At 41.7% G+C, this 19822-nt stretch overlaps 1 protein-coding gene across 1 annotated transcript in view; it reads left to right on the top strand.

The window, feature by feature from the left end:
* triob (trio Rho guanine nucleotide exchange factor b) overlaps nt 1-19822 on the top strand; it is a 98846-nt gene that overhangs the window by 16823 nt on the left and 62201 nt on the right. The window contains exon 3 of the mRNA XM_029505401.1: nt 17877-17951. Coding sequence (XP_029361261.1) covers nt 17877-17951 — 75 coding nt within the window. The remainder of the gene's footprint in view (nt 1-17876; nt 17952-19822) is intronic.

The raw sequence follows: 19822 nt of genomic DNA, 5'->3' as shown, positions 1-19822 counted from the left end.
AGACATGCACGTTCAGGTTAAATGGCTTCAAATTTCCTCAGGGGTGTGTATAGTTGTGTGCTCCTGTATTTTAGCGCTGCGATAAACGGGTAACCTGTCCAGGGTTCCTGTCAACCCTCAGCCAGTGTCAGCTGGGATTGGCTCCATCCTCCTGTGTGTCCCAGAGGAATAAGCGGCATAACGAATGGATCGCTAGAAACTGCAAATTCCACTTTCTATGTCATAGGATTATTATCTCTGCTGGGTCTTCAGCGACTTGTGAAAAAATTTGTTTGCACTAGAAAGGCTCCTCTGGTCCAGGATGGAGTTTGATTTATTCTTTTTACCTTTTCATCTTTTCATCTTCTAGTTAAATAAAGGAATTTATTTATTCCATTTATTATTCGCCAGGTTGCTCTATTCTTATGTATATTCTGTGTTCATGGTACAGTATTCCTGCATGATCAATGCATGCAATCCCGTGCTGCTCACCCAGAGTCTTATGCAACGGTGTGTGTGTGTGTGTGTTCGTACAAGAGGTGGAAAGAGAACTGAGACATGGGACACGTGACCGAGAACAGGGCCCAAGGAGGGCACACACATTATACACACATGCACAGATGGACACTTCAGCTGCAGCAACATATCAGCACCAGCTCACTGATCAGGCTCCTCAATGAGGACTTTCCTCGCCGCCATGCATGGCAGAATCCTGGCCTCCGTATAAAAACAGACACATTAATTAAATACATAAATACACCACCCTGCTGTATGGTAATAGGCCCCATCTGTCGTAAACTGGATTTTCCCTGCAGTCGAGACAGTGTGTTCTGCTGCACAGCATTATCAGATTCACTGTGGCTTTCAGTCTTCTTTGAAGACTTAGTGTTTGGGACAATAAATAAAAATGGTCCATGTTGTGCAAGGACAGGATTTGAATAAATCAAACCACATCCCCATCTCCATATCATTTCTATTTCCCACATCTTTATCATCTTTGCCCCCCCCCCCCCCCCCCCCTCTCCACGACTCTCTGAAGAGCAGTGATGCATGGGAAAGCGAGGTTCTGCTCCATCGCCCGTCCAATCGCCATCAACCTCTCCCCCGAACGTCAGCCAGTCGGTTGGGAGAGATGGCCAACTGGGGAGGGGCAAAGCACAAAGGGTTGGACTGGGGCGCTTGGGGGTGGAGTGGGGGGGCAATGTGCATGTGTGTGTGATGTTTGCTCCTTGATTCAAGGGATGTAAGAGATACTTGGCTCCTCCGGGGATGGGAGAATTTCACCACAACGCACTTTCCACCCTCGTCAATGGATGTATTTTCAGTTTTTGGTGGGTGTGCTGCTGCAGGAGAAATGGCCATTTAGACTGAAAAAATGCTTTTCATTCGTTCATTCATAAGAGGGATAGGTCACACTGCCCGGTTGTGTGACAAGTTCATTATATTTGCGCAAATATGGAAATTATTCCGATCATTTTCATGTTGGAGCACTGCAGATAAGTGTTTGATCCGGCAATGTGGTAGACGTTGATACAATTTAAATGAATAACTAATGTGTTTTTTCTTCCTTTCTTTTCAAAATAGTTTTATTGGTTGTTACCCTCATATGTTATTTTGCAGTAGAAACAGCAGTATTTTGGTAATGAACACCATTTCCAATAGGTGACACCTACAGTAGGTGTTTCATTGACACATGCTTGATGATGGAGAAAAACTCACAGGCTTGAGGTCTGCAAGTTTGTTTGTTTTTTCCTCCCTCTCTCTCTCTGAGAGGGTAGGTCATCCTATCGCTCTCCTCTCATCCATATCTCCCCCCATATCTCATCCTTTGGACCGTCACGAATGAATGGAAATCGTCCTGTGCTGTCATTCCGCTGGTCGTAATGGTCAGTTGACCGGTTTGCGCGCAGAGGCAGCAAAGACAAGCTGAAGACATGTCCATCCAGGTCCTGTCTGCTGGGCCCTGTAAGTATGATGATTTTACCGTTAGAGAACAAACTGGATCATCTCATCGAGTGTTCAGGTTCCTTTGAAATGGCAGATGTCATTTGTGTGAACCTGTGTCATACTAGTGAAGAATAAATGGTCCAATAGCAGCATGCGGTTTCCTCCTAACTCTGCCCTATACTTAGAGCTACTCTTTGACAGCATCACAACACTTTATTTTTAGTCTGTCAGCTAACCCAATCTCGAGTGTGTGTGTGTGTGTGTGTGTGTGTGTGTGTGAGTCATGTGCTCTCACTTCTCCCCCAGTGAAGGTTTGTGTTTTCATGGAGAAGGGGCAGAAAATAAGGCCTGTCACATAATGTTTCCAGCCTTTCACCACATAAAAGGCAAAGACATTTCATTTTAATGATTGATAATTGATAAAGTGATTTTGAAACGCAAAGATCACAGATCACAGAAGGAAGATCTGAACTTTTGATGACCCGGCTTCTGAAGCTCTGCTATAGAAAAACCACACTGGCTGACATTGTGTTACATCTCTCTATGCATCTTTTGCTGAACTGCCACAAAAGAGAGTCTAACAGTGGCACAAACTGCCAAGAGTAATAAAGTCATTTAATTGACTCAGTAGTGTCCAATACAATATCTCTCCAGCAGCTAATGTCAGTTTCAGAGATATTGCAGAGCTATTGGTCATACCAGCACATATAAAGCTGCCGTTTAATTCAGGGCAGAGTATGTGCATGTGCATTTAATTCTGTTTACTTTAGTAATTTCCTTTTCTTGAAAGATTTTCTTTGTGCCTTGAAGCCAATACTTAAGTGCTGGTGAAAATATTTTAGGCCAAATTCATAATTTTCTGTTTCAAATGTTTCCTTCTTCAGATAATAAAATTACAAGGTACAAGCACGAGTCCGATCTCACACAGGCTGATCTATCCAATTGTATTCATTCATCTTCTGCTTATCTGTTTCTGGGTCATGGGGGGTGCTGGAGCTCACACTGGGCGAGGGCGGGGTCACAGGGTCAACACACAGAGACAGATCATTTCCACCATCGCACATAAGAACAATGAGTCATTTTGTTTCATCAATCTTGTGCTGTCATTTCCTAATTAATCTGTAATCTGTATATTTAAGAACTGTGGAAAATGAAGCAAAATATTCAAATCAAGTGTTTGCTCTTTGATGTTTAACACTCGTTCCCAAACGTCTGTCTCACACATAACCTTCACTCCTTCACCCTGCGTATAAATGAGTAATTGGCTCATTTTGTCCTTGTTTGGTCTATTAGGTGTTAATTTGATTGTCTGAGCTGTTACAGCTTTGCTCATAGCATGATGCTCACTTTGGCTCACTCTGCAGGTGAGTGGATTCTGCTCAGATGAGGCTTTTCTAATCTGGGACAAAAAGCAAAAAGGGGCAAAAAGTTTTTGAAGACATGAAGGAAACAACATTTTACAAAATGATCCTCCAGAAACTGTCTACAGATGATGCCATTCATGTTTTTGTACACAGTTTGGTTTTATCTGCACACAAATAACTGCCCCGCTGATGAGAGAAAGTAGTAACCTCTACTGCGAGACACAAAGAGTGCCCTCCCTCCATCTTACCCTTCAGTCCTCAGAAAAATGCAGCCATTCTCTGCTGTTTGTGTCTTTTTCATGTTTATCGGCAATAAATAGTCACAGTTTCTCGTGTTTCCCATGTCGTTCAGTTAAAACCTAAAAGTAAAGCACGACTGTGTCCTATCTATATGCACCCAGGGTGGAGTCCGGATTCAGATGTGGTTCTGTGTCGTTTGCTTGGAAATGAGGCCCCATAGTCATAAAAAGACCTACAATTAAATGGCTTGAAGAGACCGTCCTAAATTGGGAGTGGACACAAACCGCTGTGTTTGTTTCTCCCCGTTTTGTTTCGTCTGTCCATACATCTTTTTTTTTCTCACCTTTATCCGTTTGCCTGTCTCTCTCAGTCCTCCTCAGCCCTCCTCTCTCTCTTTTGGAGTGGTTCGACACTGAGACACTTGGGAGCCTGAAAGGAATATGAAAATAATTAGATTTGGAACTGCTGAACAGTCTAAATTGGTGTGAAATATTTCCCTCTGTAGAAACACTGTTGTAAATCAACTGGCAAGTTGCAAACATACACCCACCAACCAGCACAGCTTATTTACTTCTTTATGTGTTATTTTGGCTTTATAAATTATGATTTAGTGCACACGCGCACATGAGTGTCTTACATTTGGCGAAATGACTGTATTTTTATAGTATATTATTACAGCAATGCATTTCAAGACAGAATTAATTCATTCATCATCTATTGCTTATTCATTTCCGGGTTGTGGGGGCTGCTTCAGCCAATCCCAGCTCACTCTGGGTGGGGGCGGGGTCACCCTGGTCAGGTCACCAGGCCATTACAGGGCCAACACACAGAGCCAGACAGAGACCAACAACCACTCACACTCACACTCAGACCTACAGACAGTTTAGAGTCACCAGTTAACCCAAACATGATGTCTTTGGGCGGTGGGAGGAAACAGGAGTACCCGGAGGAAACCCACACAGACACGGGGAGAACATGTAAACTCTGCACAGCCCTGCTGCCCCTTCAAGATAGAATGTAAGACAATGTAAAGCAGAAACCAGACATGTAATCTTTTGGCTCCCCTTCCTTGGTGTACACACTTGTCTGTGAGCATTCATGCAAATAGGTTTGATATTCCATCAGATAGTGGGATGGCCCCCAGTTTACATAAGACAATTGTTTTCAGAGCTGTAATAACAGGGCACAGCCTGGGGATCCACTAGCTGCCTCCTGGCTTGGAGACAGGCTATGGAGTCATAGCTGGTAGTTCCCCATCTGCTGTGTGTGTTGTTTGTGTGTACTCAGTGGGACATTGGTCTTTGTTGAGGACAAGTCTAGTGAAAATCTATTCACAGAGGAATGGAAAAACAGGGAGACAAGAGATGAGAGGAAGAGATGGATAGGGGTTGGAGGATGACAGAACAGAGGAAGGGCTGAGTGAGGAGAGGAGAAAGCAATGAATAGGTGCACCAGTAGCTCATAAACTTTCCACACAAACTCACACACGAAACAAACAATAGTATTCAGGATTGTCTCTGTATGTGTGTCCTGTGTTTCTGTTTTTGCGCGTCTTCCTCTGGGAGGCAGCTCTGACTCCTGATCTTGTAAACAGGAACTCCTCTGTTTTTTGCAAACTGGGAGCCCTGCAGGTGCACACACACACACACACACACACACACACGCACACACACACACACACACACACACAAGCACAAACAAACACTCACAGATTGTCACAAGAAAACAGTCGGATGCAGTTCTGGTGGTTTGGTCTGCTGGATTTGCTGAAGTAGTTTGACTCCTCTGTTTATCATCCAACACCTGGTAGAGGCGTTCATTACAGATATGGTTTATAAAAAGAAGGGGGGGGGGGGGGATTGCTCAGCAGAATTGTTGCACCTCTAAATGCTCTGCTTGCACACTTTGTTCCAGCTTTTGTCGCTGCTTTTTCAGTCCAACAGCAGCAGACACAGGAGAGAAAGAAAGTAAGCAAAACAACTTTAACGAACAACTCCAGGCTTTGCAACTCACATTAAATGCTGATTTTAAAGTTAATCATTTGTTAATTTTGAGGTTTGTGGGAGTAAATAATCCTATTATGAGATCTCAGCTGTCGTTCTGTTAATGCTGCTTTCAGCCGAGGTCATGCTTTGGCTAACCAGACACTTTTGTTGGGGTGATGTTCCTTTATGTTTGTTCTCACACACTTATTGAATACTGTGTGTCCTTCTGTGCAGCACACTAGGTTCATTAGATTTCTTTCCACACAAGGCCTTTGCCTGTTTGGAATGGTTGCGTCAGCCACATGCACATCCTGTGTTGTTTCTAGCAGTCCCTGTGCTGATTTGGAGCCTGATATGAATGACTTTTCAAAAGTATAAGCTGACCAGCACGTCAAGGCGTGTTTGCAAAATCTGTGTCCATCAAATTAAAAGGAGCCAGCCGTGTCTTCTCTTCTTCCCCCTAACAGGCAGAAAAAGCATGTGTGATTTTGGGTTAGTTCGTTTATTCTGATGTTGTCTATTTGGCATTTTTCATGTGCAAAAGTGAGAGTACTCAACAAAAAAAAAAATAAATAAATAAAGCAGGTAGTGAAAACAACTTCTTTGCCATCTGACATCCTCAGTCCAAGTCCCATCTGCTTTGGGCCACAGCTGCCTGAACTGAACGAAGGATGACGGACATGGTGTTGTCTCAAACACATTTTCTTTCTGCCTCCTTTCACTCTCCTTCTCTGTCCTCTTCTTTTCTCAGACAGTTGTGAGCACTGTGGATCACAGAAGCATCTCTCTCTCTCGCTCTCTCGCCCCTTTCTGCACCCTGCCTGTCGACTGTTATTTGGTCCGCTGTGGTTTATTGGCTTGATTTTGTTGTGCAGTGGGACAATCGGAGCAGGGTTTGGTTAGAGGAAGCTGATGAATGATCTTCCCTGAGCCGTACAAAGCCTCCTCCTCTCTACTTCATTGATGTGTTGATGCGACTCAGCTGGCTGCCCAGTCAGTTTGTACTGTATACTGGTGTGGGCTTACAAGCAGACGGATGCACATGGATGCTCAACAAAGAAAAGGGCTTTTATTCTCCTTCTTTTTATAGTGGTGATCCGTCTCACACCCACTCTGCTCTTATTCTCCCTTGCTGCTAGAGCCACAGTGCGACATATGACAGTGAGACAGCGTATGGAGGTGAAAGAGGCAGACTTTTGTGAAAGCCACAGAAACTAACAGTGTTGCAGTGTTACAGTACACTGAGAAGTCCTTAGTGTGAAAGCTAAAGATAAAATACAGAAATATACCCAAAAAAACGTGAGATGTCAAAAAGCTTGGTCATGATGGCTGGGAATAATTTGTGTGACCGTCCCCCCCATCAAATCCACCAGCACCACCAGCACTGCCCTGTGTCTCTCTCTGAGAGGTGACAATCCCTCGCAGTTATTTATTCCAACTGGATCAGTCAGATATGTGACCTGGCCTGCTTGCACATGCAGACCTTACAGCTCACAGAGATGACAGAGAGCTGTCAGAGACCAGACATGATCACCATCAGCTTAGCACAGTCAGCTCTGAGCAGCTGCACGCTTGAATATTCACTCCACAAGATTTACAGCGAACAGCTTTGACTCAGTTTCCATCAGGCTCAAATTTGCCTCTTGTTTTATTTTTCATTCTTTAATGATCAACAGGGTTGTTGCTTTTCAAAGCTGATTTGTGTCACCACGGATCACTCTGGACGGTTATCTGTGACGCTGAACATGGCTGGTCTGACCATGTTGTTCCATTTCCACTACATGGGCTTTCTCAGGGACAGGAGAGTTCGCCTCACCGCGGAGCCATGTCAGACAGCTAACAGAGTTGGTAGGTGGGCCAGGAAAGTGCTAAAGAGGGAATAGTGAGTAAAAATTACAGCAAAAGTGTAATTGATAATGTATTTGGACATTTTTATGAGGGTTTGTTTCTGAATTACCTGCACATATTGTACATTATGTCTGCACCTTTCACACTGAAATGTTAGCAGCAGCTTGAGTGTCAATGCAAATAAATCACATGACTTTTGGCTGCCAGATCATAACGGCTTTTGGCTTTGCTTTTGTGCAAAGTCCCCTGTCAAAGTCGTTTTTAGAGCTTATCAGCACTTTCCTTCCAGTTTGGAAAAATAATGGTAATCCCCATTTGACTTTTCTCTTTTAGGGGCAACAAAGAAGCTTAATTTCTCTCTCAGAGTAAACAGTGAATGAGCTCTTTGTTTCATTTCCTCCGCTGAAAAGATTTTGGCTCCCAATCAAACAACTGTTTTATGACAGTGGATGTGCATGAGTATTTGAATTAAATTTAGCCGGACTCATAAAAGAAAGAAATACGAAGAAAATTTGGTCTCACTGAATTCCTACACAGAAAACGATGATACAGTTTGAATGTCCTGGAGATGTACTGTCATCACAGTGGCTTTAAGGGTCAAATATAACTGCTTTAAAATGATTATAAATGAATAAATCAATTGCCATCACCAAATCTAATATTTGGTATTTTATCCCTTTTTTTCAACAATTTTGTACCACATGACAAATAACATGTAGCAAACTTCTGATACTCACTCTAACATGAAAATCAGATCAATTCACTCTATTTTCTGCTACTTAAATTCATGTGTGCCTCTCACAAGGTGGATAAATATATGTGCTCCTTTAAAGATGATAAGGAAGACATTATTTTCATTAAGGATCTTGAGGTGCTCTGGTGCAAAAGCTCACAGTAACCAACAAAGTCTAAGTGTTAGTCAGAGAGAAGATTACAGCCAACCATTATTAAAGCCTATTTCACCCGCAAATCCACCAGCAACAACTGTTTGGATGGCTTAACTTTTTTCCCCCTGTGAGTAGCGATTTGGGCACATGGGGAGGGGAGAAACTGTTTAATGCAAAGCAGCGCTGGTTAATAAATCTTGTTTTGGGGAGGGGTGAGTGACATGGGGGGAACATGGCAAAGAAAAGCCAGTTGGTGAAGGCAGAAAGGAGCTGGCTGTGCCTTTGGCTCTCTGCAGCTCAGTGGGTGGCAGGGCGGTGGCCAATACTGTATATGGCCCGGCTGTTGTTTGGTTGCCTTCTCGCCACATCATGGCAGTGCAGTTAGAAAGCTATCGGCGTGGTGATAAGTGCTGTGGTCCTGTGTAGGCTGCAGTTTAGGCTAAGACAGATTGGGACGATTTGGTGCTGGTTTTGGTTTACAATGGCAGTGCTGGATAACCACAGCTGGCAATACGCCCAGGCCGGAAAAACCCTGATCAGACTCTCAGGTAGGGCATTGTCCATCTTAGATTTATAATGTCGTGTATATTCAGAAAACTGTTTATTTTGATTCTTGACTGTAAAATTACCAAAACAGGGTTAATTCAAATCTTTAACGAAAGAGTCTGCAGTCATAAAACATACGCAGTAATTCATTCAATGGAGGGATATCTCCTTCAAATAATAAAAATAAATATTTCTTCTACACTGATTTAATATTTCACCGCATTATGTTTTGTTGCTGCTGATATAATCTACATGTTTATTTTAATCTTGACAAATAGCACCTTAAATAATGACTCAAGATGTTAAATATGAAGATATAATGGATCATGGATCATAACCATTGCATTAAATTAAAGGAATACCCCACATTTATGAACAAACCAATACAAAAGAATTCCAGAAAATAATACCATTGTGAGATATTTTTCTTTCACTGAGATTTAAATTTCTTTGTGGGACAAATCCTGTCAAATTAAACTAAGTCCTCTAATGTTTCTTTCAATAAGTGTTAAGTGGACGTTTCTGATAAGTGAAGTGAGGGGAACTAGAGAGGCCACTACATGTGTGAACACTTCTATCTTTTGTAACTCACTTTTCCAGCATCCCCATGCTTGAGCTGTCCTGCTTTAGTTGGTTATATGGGTCATTCTTATCTTGTGCTGTGCTGCAAAGACACAAAACTCTTTCAGCTACTATTTGATATAAATAGAAGGAACTTTTATTTGGGCATACGTTACAGCTCATGTTTACTGAAAGTTTAGGGCATTCTGCCTTCTGCCTTTCTACATCAGCACCAGGTGTTGAAGCAGGCCAGCCAGGACAACGGGCATATGCCTTAAGCACAGGTGGAGCAGAGAGCTGTGCACGCAGAAAGTCAAATATTAGGCAAATACAGTCCATGACAGCCGGTTTGCCTTTGGGCCCTCTAAAAACCTCTTTTACCACAGGGTATCAAACAGGATATTTTTTAATATCATATATTTTTTTATTTAGTGTTATCTCCATAATAGTTGTGATGGCCACTTCTTGTTATGTGTAAATAAAAAAAAAACAACAATTTAATAAAGAACACATGTATTTTGTGTGAAATGGATGATGAGCAAAGACAGTAGACAGACAGTGTTTAAAATAACAGTACATTTTCAGAAATATCTATTTTGTTTTACTCTAACACAGATTTAAGTTTGAGACCCCTACAGTACTATGGCGGCCGAGAAGATACTGAGGCCCTCACTCTCAACAAAAATGGAATTGCTCTTTCTCAATATTTCCTTACTTAGTCACAAAGATATGGTGCCTGCTAGGGTAATGAATGCAGATGTCTGAGGAGATGACTGCTCTGAGGCGATTAGGACAAATGGTGCCATTTGTCATGAGGAGAGCACTGCAGCATGAGATCACAACAAGGCCAGATGAGGGAGGAATTTCAAGTACATATCCCATGACCTGGGATTTAACCTGAAGTCAAGGGGCCAATCTATTACCTGTGATGATGACTGCTTTCAATCCATCTATTTGGTCATCTGGGGCAGGTGAACTTTTTGTCCTTACACAGTAAAGCATGATACATTATCTGTCCTTTTTGCTGTCAGGAATTGATCAATAGAAAAGTTATCTTTTCCTTTTTGAAAAGACCAATTATCAATTGAGAATGCCTTCATTGTGTCAGAAAGACCCTTCAGGGATTTGAAAACACCATTTATTGGATGATAAACTTTGCTGTTGGCTTTTCAAACTTCTAGACAGACAGTGAGGGCGTTCCCAGGGAAGAACTGAAAGGTATAGAAAGGCAAGCTGACAATGGCAGGGAAACAAGTGTTTCTAATCCAAAGGTTGCTCCTTTGGGCTTCTGTTACTGAAGATGACACAGCCAAAAAGGGTTGCATGGCTGTGGTGACTGTACTTCCAGCATCAACTCACATTTTCTCTTCCTTTTAAATTTTGTTATGTTGCAATGTGCGGACACAAACTCCATTAAAAACAAAAAAAGGAAAACAATAAGCTCTGGCAAGAGACACAGAGGGTTGCCAATAGTGAGGCTTACAGGAACACTAAGTATGTTTGAAGTCAATAGAGCAGCAGAGAGAGGAGAGGATAGAGACAAATACAGAGAGTGGTAAGGGAAAATTTGTAAATGATTCACAGTTCAGGTTGTTTATTTGGGCTCAGTGAGGTGTGAAAGGAATAGAAAAAAAAAAAACAGATGAAGTACCACAATAAGAACACATACAGCAATTATATTCTGTCAAGGTTTACAACCTCAACTGCATAACAGATAAAACAACTCCACACAAAGACACGAGAGTTACACGTGCAGCATGCATTCATCCTGCTGTCTGCGGCTGTGTGTACCTCACGTTAATATCAATTTCACTGCTTCAGTACTGTTATCATAAAACTCTCCCTATGTTTAGTAAGAAAGTGTGTTAATGTGAAAGCACAAACATGGGAACAGTAGTTCATTGTGCAACAGCGAAACTGCTCTGATTGTGCCCATCAGTGCACTCCCAGGCAGCGCCAGTGAAATGGCCTTCACATGCACATTCACTGGCCTGTATAAGACTGCTGACCAGTGTTAATCTTAGCATTGCCCCTTGGCTGCTCACAGTGATAAATCAGAATGGCATGGACATGATATAGAGTCTTATTTGTCCCCTGCTCTGCTCTGCTCCGTGCGCTGTTCGTGCACAGATCTCTGTTATCTATGTAGGTCTAATTGTACAAAAATATAAAAAATGTACTTGAACAGTTAAATTACGTATTGTAAAGTTTGTTTTCACGGTTAAATTGCTGTGATGATCTGCATGCTCATGCTTGTATTGGAGCAATCAAAGCAATCATGGCTACTGCGCAGTGGAATAAAGGAATAAATAGAAAAGATGTGCTTATCTTCATTTTAAAATATCAGAAATGTTATATTTTGGAGAAAGGAGACTCAAAAAAGATGCCAGGTTAGTTGTATTGGCCATTATTCATTACTTTTCCTAAAAAAAGAATTATGAAAGTAATTATTAATTACAGGTGCTTTAGTGGTCTATAAGCAGTATTGTTCAAATTAATCTATCCTACTGCTGAAGCTAAATAGCAAATTTGGGGGGTGGAATTTTTATGAGCTGATAGCTGATCCTGATATTGTTCTTACTTCATGGTTGTATGGTTCAAGTGTAATCCTGAAGACACTTTGGACCAAGCAAGTGTTGATATGTCTGTCTGCCTGCGGTCAGACTTTGTCGCCATATGAACATCACAACTTTCCAAGATACATTCACATAGGTTTACTGATTGATGTGTGGTCCAACCCAAGAGAAGTACTCATGGGACACAACATCAATATAGTGATGAGCATGATTCCATCTTGTGATGTTCTCTGTATTTTTTTTATTTTTTTTATTTATTTATATTTTTAATGCAGCTACAGGTTGAATGTTGTATTTAAACGATAAATCTGTAGGCCAGAGCTGCATCATGAGATTAGTTTTTGTTTCCTACCCCATCCCTTTTGTTATGACTTATCCATAGTCTCTTTTTGCTGTGATTTAGGGTTATATCCAGGTCAACGGGTTGTGGTAGGAGCAAAGTGTTATTTTTGCTGTAAGCCACACTGTAACAACAATATAAGAAACCTGATGAAAGTTGAGCTCACCACAGTCCCCAGGCCCCCTGCCAGCTCCGGCTGAAGGTCACAGAGCCAGAGTAGAGCCGAGGCTGCTCGAAATGGCTCTGTATCTGAGGGAGGGGGAGACATTCTTTGTCTGTGTTTGTAAGAGAGGAAAGTAAATAAATGAGAAGGATGTATATTTGAAAAATGGAAAGAGATGTAGAACAGGGAAAGAAATAGCTCCCAGTTGTTTATCCTCTAACCCCGTTGTGCTGAAGCATTGCACGCTGGCTATTATTGTAGTCGAGGTTGTCACACAGGGGACGTGACAAACAACCTGCGAGTAAGGGCCAATCATCTACAGTAGACAAGGTTAAAAAGTCCGTAAAATCATCAAGGCCAATGGGAGCCCAATACTTGTACACACTAGGGGGTTTATCAGGAATAGCACACAACCTGGCAGCTTCATATGACAGAAAGAATAAAGAGGAGATGTCATCAAATGGAAACCAGTTGTAGTTAGACACCTATAGGCAGATTTTTTTCCCAGTATCTTTGATGAAATACTTTCAACTTTACATTTGCATATCAGCATGAAACTTAAGTTGTGGTAAAGTTAAGGCTGAAAAAGATTGTATTATTTATTATTTTTAGGTTTGACCTTTTAAATCTTTTGAGTGTAACATCCAGACATAAACTTTAAGATAACATCATAAACACAAATCATCATAAACACAACCACCACAAGGCTGCCTGGAATACCTCGATTGTAGATGATCATGGCTAGCTGTTTCCTGGAGGAGGCTGACGTAACTTTCTTTTTTAGAGTGCGCCCATTTTGTGTTGTCCTGAAGTAAATCTGTGGTGGCCTGTGCCCTGCTTTCTGTCCGGGCCCTGTCAAGTTTTGCCCAAAATGCTGATAAAGTGGCGCATTCACTTCTCAGAAGTGGTACTATTCTTAGAGCCCTGTTAAGGGTGTCAGTCACACTGTTGAGCAGCCAAACACAGGTCAAAACACAGGCAGACTCCTAAACAGACTCAAAAATCACACACACACACACACACTTTTGTACAGTAAGACGAATGCATACACCTTATATCTCTGGGACTGGGTAAACCATTCCTCGGCTCCCACACTTCCTCTGTTTCTGCGCTGCTCCCAAAAGCTCCCCACGCTCTAAGCCAGTCCAAGTCAGACCAGACTGAGCCAAACCAGGCAGAGCAGTGTGACAAATGCCTCCCAGCTCTCTCTTTTCACACAAACTCATAGTAAGGTTCACAAACTGGGCACTGACCCAAAACTTAAGACTGAGAGAGCCATCTGAAATCCATCACAGTCACGTGTTGTGTAAATCTGTGTTTATAGCAGACATTAAATTATAAAAGTGCCGTACTTTTATATAACAAATAAATGAGAACACATTTGCTGCTTTTGTCCAATGACATATTGCTGAGTGGTCAAGTGCTAGGTGCACATCACTGTTATAAAATGCTTGGTGACTAGTGCCCTGAATCTCTGGATCTCACCAGTCATACTCACTGGCAGTTGGAATGTGTGTTATCAGGTTTGTACTGAAGTGGTTAGGACAACAGTCTGGGGAGTTGTGCTGTAGTATTTCTGCAGTATTATGTACCAGACTTGCTCGGCTCAGCCGTACTACACATACTGCCTAGTTTGTAATTGCTCTGAGCATGAGGTTGCGAGGCTATGATCCAGAGGATTGGCATCATGCAGTGTGCCAGGCTGTGCAGATGCACCATGTACAGTCTAGCCTGTGGCCTCAAAGAACGGAAACAAAGGGATTGGCACTGTGCGCCGAGGCCGTCTGTTCAGATGTGCTGCAAAAAGATGACAGAAATGTGCAGTTGTGTTCATTTTTGGGGGCTTTGATGCATGTTAAGTGAAGAAATTGGTTGTGTTTGCCCATTTTACAAGCTTGGTCAGGGGTTTATAAACTGATCAAAGCCTTATACATTCATTCCAAATAAAAATGAATGAAAGCCCTGGAGAAAGCAGGTCTGCAACCCCGTTTGGATCCCAAGAGATGTGGGATGTTTTGAGTTGGTGCTGTGAAGAACTGAAATGAGTCACTAACACAATCTGTTCTGTAGTGGTGTGTTCAGACCAGCATGAGAGCCTGGATTTATGGAGGGCAAGGGGAAACGCATTGGCACACTTGCAGTGTCCTGGAATACTGCTTCTACAGTTTGAGGATTAAAGTTACATGTTACTGAAGTTACAAAAACAAGAAGGCTTGAGCGAAGTGTATCTGTGTTGCTTTCTAAATTCACACTGAGCAGCAGGAGGTGCACACACTGTACTATGCTCTAGGCGCATTTGAAATGTTTTCACAGTGACTTTGAAATCTGGCTTAGTAAAAACAAAACAAACCAACTAATATTTAACTTCCATGTATAGGCTGAATATACAAGTTAAATGTGTCTTCACCTCAGCATTGTATGTCACAATGTACACAATTAGACAACTTGCTGCCGTCACTGGGGAAGTTATTCAGCACTCTCGTGTGCATGCAAGCTTACGACAGGACAAGCCCAAGTGCAGGTGAAGACACCTGAGGATCGCCCATGCGGTGTTTGCTGGGATGAAAAATCTGGGACTTGAAAAATCTCCCAGTGTTTGGAACACTGGACTGGTGGGGAAAATAAAGCTACTACAACACATGTGCCGCAGCACAGCCAAAAAAAAAAAAAAAAAATTCCCTCCATTTTCAGTTTTTGAATTCTAGATTAAGAAATCACGATTTGAAAAAAGCCAGCTGCAAAAACCTTATTTGTCGGCCAATCATTTTACAGATCACTCAATGCCGGCTGCCAGTAAAATGGATGGTTCTCTGTTTGAGAGTGTGACGAACAAGTAGTCTGTGATTGAAAGGCTTTATTTTATGCTCGGCAGACTTGTCAGTGAGCAGCTGTGCATAGATTGTTGTGTGTGCCTGTGTGTAGAGCAAGAGGCGGTGATTGGCGTTCATGAATCACTGTGTGTAAGGTAATGTTGTAGTTGTCCGGCACATCATATAGGCTGCAAATAAACATGACTAAAATTAGGAGATGCTCTGTGGGTGCATGTTTACTGACTGGTGTCATACTATGGAAGCAACTTACTCCTCGCCAGCAGCTGCAGCTGCATTTATGTGGAATTTTGTGACATTAAAGATGTGCAACCTGCTTCTAGCTGCAGTTTTAGCAGGTCTGCAGCAGTGTAACAGTGGTCAGGGTTGGCCTTGTCCCAGGCCTGTTATCTTACATAAACCACCACGGTGAGGAATGTGTCTGGGCTCACTTCACAGGAAATGCACACAAGTGTACCAACGCACAAAGCGCTAGAGGAGGGGTATATTTTCATGTTTCTTGTGCCTTGCAATATTGATGTTGCCTCCACATGTACATGCCCCGAGCCACTGTTTTGAAGGCACACATCTAAGTATGCATTGCTATTATAATCTTTTCATTCAGTTTAATGGCGTTGGGGGTGGGCAGTGGCTGCCACAGGTTATAGAAGAGACAGGCAGCAACAGAGAAGGAGAGACAGAGATGATAAGAATTACGACTGTGGATTGTAAGCGACTGTCTCTGCCTTACCAGCTGTGGAGAGAGGCTGAAACTGTCTTTGCTCCCTCAGTCCTGTCTTGTCTCAGCTGTTTGTGACATTATCTTTGAGTCAGGTTGTGTCCAGTCTGGTTACTTCCCACAGCGAGCTAATGTGCTTTCGTATGAGCCCTACCGCCACCCCTAATTCCCTCAGACCGTGGATGCAATCAATATTACAGGAGCCATGAAAACCTGTAGGAGTGATTTAGCTGTCTTTCTGCTGTCTCCTCTTTCTGTATCATTATCTGTCTTGCTGTACACTGTCTGTCCGTATAATCTTCTCTTTGCTCTCCCGCCTGAATCATTATCCCTCCGTGCCTCTGTTCCTGTCATTTCTTACTGCATACTATTTAAGACTGTCCCTTTCTAGCTCAATGTGCCTTTGATCCATTTATTCTTTCATCTGTCAGTCCATCCACCTGTCACCATTGCATGCTGTCACATTTTTTTCCCCCTTATTTCCCATATTTTTTCATGATTTCTCCGTTTCTTTTCTCATCCCATTTTATCACTTGTTTTTCTCAAGACACATACATACAATATATAACAATTAGTACAATATCTTACTTTGATCCTTAAGTCCTCTTCTTTAATTTAAACACTTGCTTTACACAATAACCATTTTTGATATTTAAGTCTGCCAAGATACAATTACATCTTACATCTAACTCTGTCGGTGTGATATGATACAGTTAAAGACAATGACGCACATATTTGTGTATATTTTGCATGTGTGTGTAAGAAAGAGAGATGACTCACAGCATGATGTCGATTATCTGATGACATCATCAGCAAACTGCACCCGCAGAGAGGCGCACTCTCCCACCTCCTCAGTTGCACTGTTATATTCAGTGGTCAGAGTTGTCAATATCGTGGATAAGATGTCTTTTTTTTTTAACTGCTGCTTTTCGCATTCAGCACTTTCAGTGTCTTTTTGTTTTTTTTTTTCATTTCCACATGCTGCATTCTTATTATGAAATTGCTCCGACCAATAAACTTGTTTCGTTCGTTGTTTCATGATGATATATATTGTGATGCTGTTTGGCAATCAGTGATGAAATGAGAATGGTCCGTATTTGAGTTAGAGGCTTTGACAGAAACGTGGCATGTTATTTCACTATATTGCACTACATGTTTCTGTTCAGTCGACCATCTAAGTCAGTCACATCACAGAGATAAAACTCATTTGGTGTGCGTCTGTCTGTGTACGCTGAACTGCACCATCTTGCTTCCTGGTTTTAACCAGTGTGCCATCTGTTGAGGGCACGAGGTAAAAGAGTTGAAACTATAACAGGCCAGGCAGGACTGTGGGGTGAAAGTATATGAGGCTAAATGCAAGAAAAAAATAAATAAATCTAATTACTTAGATGTACAGACAGTCTAATTAATCTTTTAACAGCTCATTGTGCTTTTCAGCTGAAATCAAACTCATTTGTTAATACCAACTCATTAAGTAAATTCATTAAAAACACAAAGTTGCGTTTTTATGAAATGCAGCTGAACAGATACTATCCAAGTTGGTTATTCATCCTGATAGTACAGTGATGTTGCCTAATAGAAGCTACAGTATGTCGAAGAACATTGATTGTCATGTTTAGTAGCTTTTTATGTTTAATAAGGTTGATTCGGGTCATCTGGATTACATGTAATATGTTTGCTCAGCTAAACTTGAGACATTATTAGCAGACACTTGTTTGCACATAATAAATATATCTCATCGTGTGAGCCAAATAGGTGTGAAAAAATTATTCTGGTGTAACCTCTACAGCTCTGCTGATAATGTTTTTGTGTGTCTGTGTCTGCTGAAGGATCTTGGTTGGCGAACCTGCTTCCTTGCTGACTTGTATGTTTGTTTTTTCCTCTGTGTTTTTAGGGTTTCATCGCAATGAGGATATGAAGGCCATTGATGTGCTTCCCATCCTCAAGGAGAAGGTTGCTTTTCTCTCAGGTCAGTGACAGCAGATTTCAACGTTGTATCAGTGGCATAGCTCACACATTAAAACTTGCACCTCAATCTTCATTAGTAATTGGAATGAATAGGGGAGAGATTTTCTGGGATTTGAAAATAAAATATTCCATGTTTCAAGTGCCAACAACATTGGGAGATTATGTTGTGGAAATCTGTCTGTTTGAAGGAGCATCATTTGTTAATGCTTTGCAGGGTAGTAGGCTTTTAATATTTTTAAGTGCCAGTGAATCAGAACAATTTGATTTTGTGGCATAAATACCATCTTTAATTTTTAAATCAAACACCTTTCCTAGTGACATTGCTACACATCAATGTTGTTCCTGTGCTTGCAAGACATTAGAATGCATATTGTGTGTCCCTGAAACAGTGCAGCACAGGTATCATTTTGCTCAATACTCCCATTTCACTCATTGTAATTACTACTTTTTAGGTTATTTATATGTACTCGCTTATTCCTCTGAACTGTTTCTGACCCACGGTGGTTCTGACCCGACCTTTACCTCATTACTGTTAACTGTGTAGGCAATGGAATAATTATGAGTGAGTATGAGGGAGTGTTTTTCAGGGCTGTTTACTGCTGCAGTCTGACTGAAAGGCTATTACCAGCCTTGTCATCGTCAGACTAATTTGACCCCCTGACCCTCCAATTTGACTCAGAATAGCCATGACTAACTGCAGACATATTCACAGATGGTACCCATACAAATTAGCTGCTGTCATCTCAGAACACAGAAGCGGTCTTTTAACATCTTGTTGGTGTAGCTCTCTGTAGGTTAGGTTATGCTTGTAAATGCATCAGGCACACAAGCTATAATCGCACCGATATGAGAGTCACATTGTTTCATGCAGATTTATGGGAAATGGCGTGCTGCGACTCATGCATGTTAGTGTGCAATACATATTTTGAGGAAAATTCAAAAAACGTCCCCAAAAAACGAATGGGTGTCTATCAGGTTTGTGTATTTGTGTGTAGTTTGGAGTTACGTGGCCGAGGGTGGAGAGGACTTTCAAAAAACTTCCAACAAAAGCCCTTTTCTCACTACACTTAAACTAAGAAAGAAGAAATAAAGCTTTAAGAAAGCTTTCATACAAATTGTAATACGGGCTAACCCAGACTTTAGGCCGGGGGTAGCCAGGACTTTTTGGGTTATCCCTAGAAAATCATCTTGGTGTGGGCTAAGGGCTAAGAGATTGCACATACGTCACCATGTTGTTGTCTGGTCACAGCCCTTCTTTGACATGTCAATTTCAGTTTCCATTCACGTTCACAGCTGACCAGCCAGTCAACTCACTTTAACATTACTTCTCAACTTTATGTGTCGTATCAAAATGGTGAGCAAAGGCTTTGCCATGTACCATTCGGAGCAAGCACATAAATAATATATCCTCCACTTGCCATTCCTGGAAAAGGTTAAACATGTGTTTTCTCCTCAGGCTTGTCTTTTCCTGTCTTTTCCTCTTTCTGATCTTTTCCCCGAGTAAAGTCCTGCTAGTGGCGACATATTGTTGCTACTACAGACACAAAGTAACATCAGCTGAGTGATGACATTTCAGAACCTAAACAGCTCTCACATGCATCAAGGGATTCCTTCAGCACAGAGTCAGTAAACGTGTACAGAGAGGTGTTCAACCTGAGGCCAACGATCTGTGTGTGAAAAGGGGTTCATTTAGATAAGAAGCCTACAGCAACTTTCCCCTCAGAGACACTCTGCATTAGAACTGAGGAAAATTCGTTCTTCACCTAGACATCTGGCTGCCATGTTAAATTTAGCGAAAAATGTCACAGTTTTCACAGTATAAAAATAACTAATAGATGACTGTGTTTGTCTGGGCCTCCTGTTGATCACAGT

The sequence above is a fragment of the Echeneis naucrates genome, chromosome 6, assembly GCF_900963305.1.
Source record: "Echeneis naucrates chromosome 6, fEcheNa1.1, whole genome shotgun sequence".
Taxonomy (NCBI): Eukaryota; Metazoa; Chordata; class Actinopteri; order Carangiformes; family Echeneidae; genus Echeneis; species Echeneis naucrates.
The sequence above is the reverse complement of the archived record's forward strand: the minus strand, read 5'-3'. Positions and strand labels throughout refer to the sequence as shown.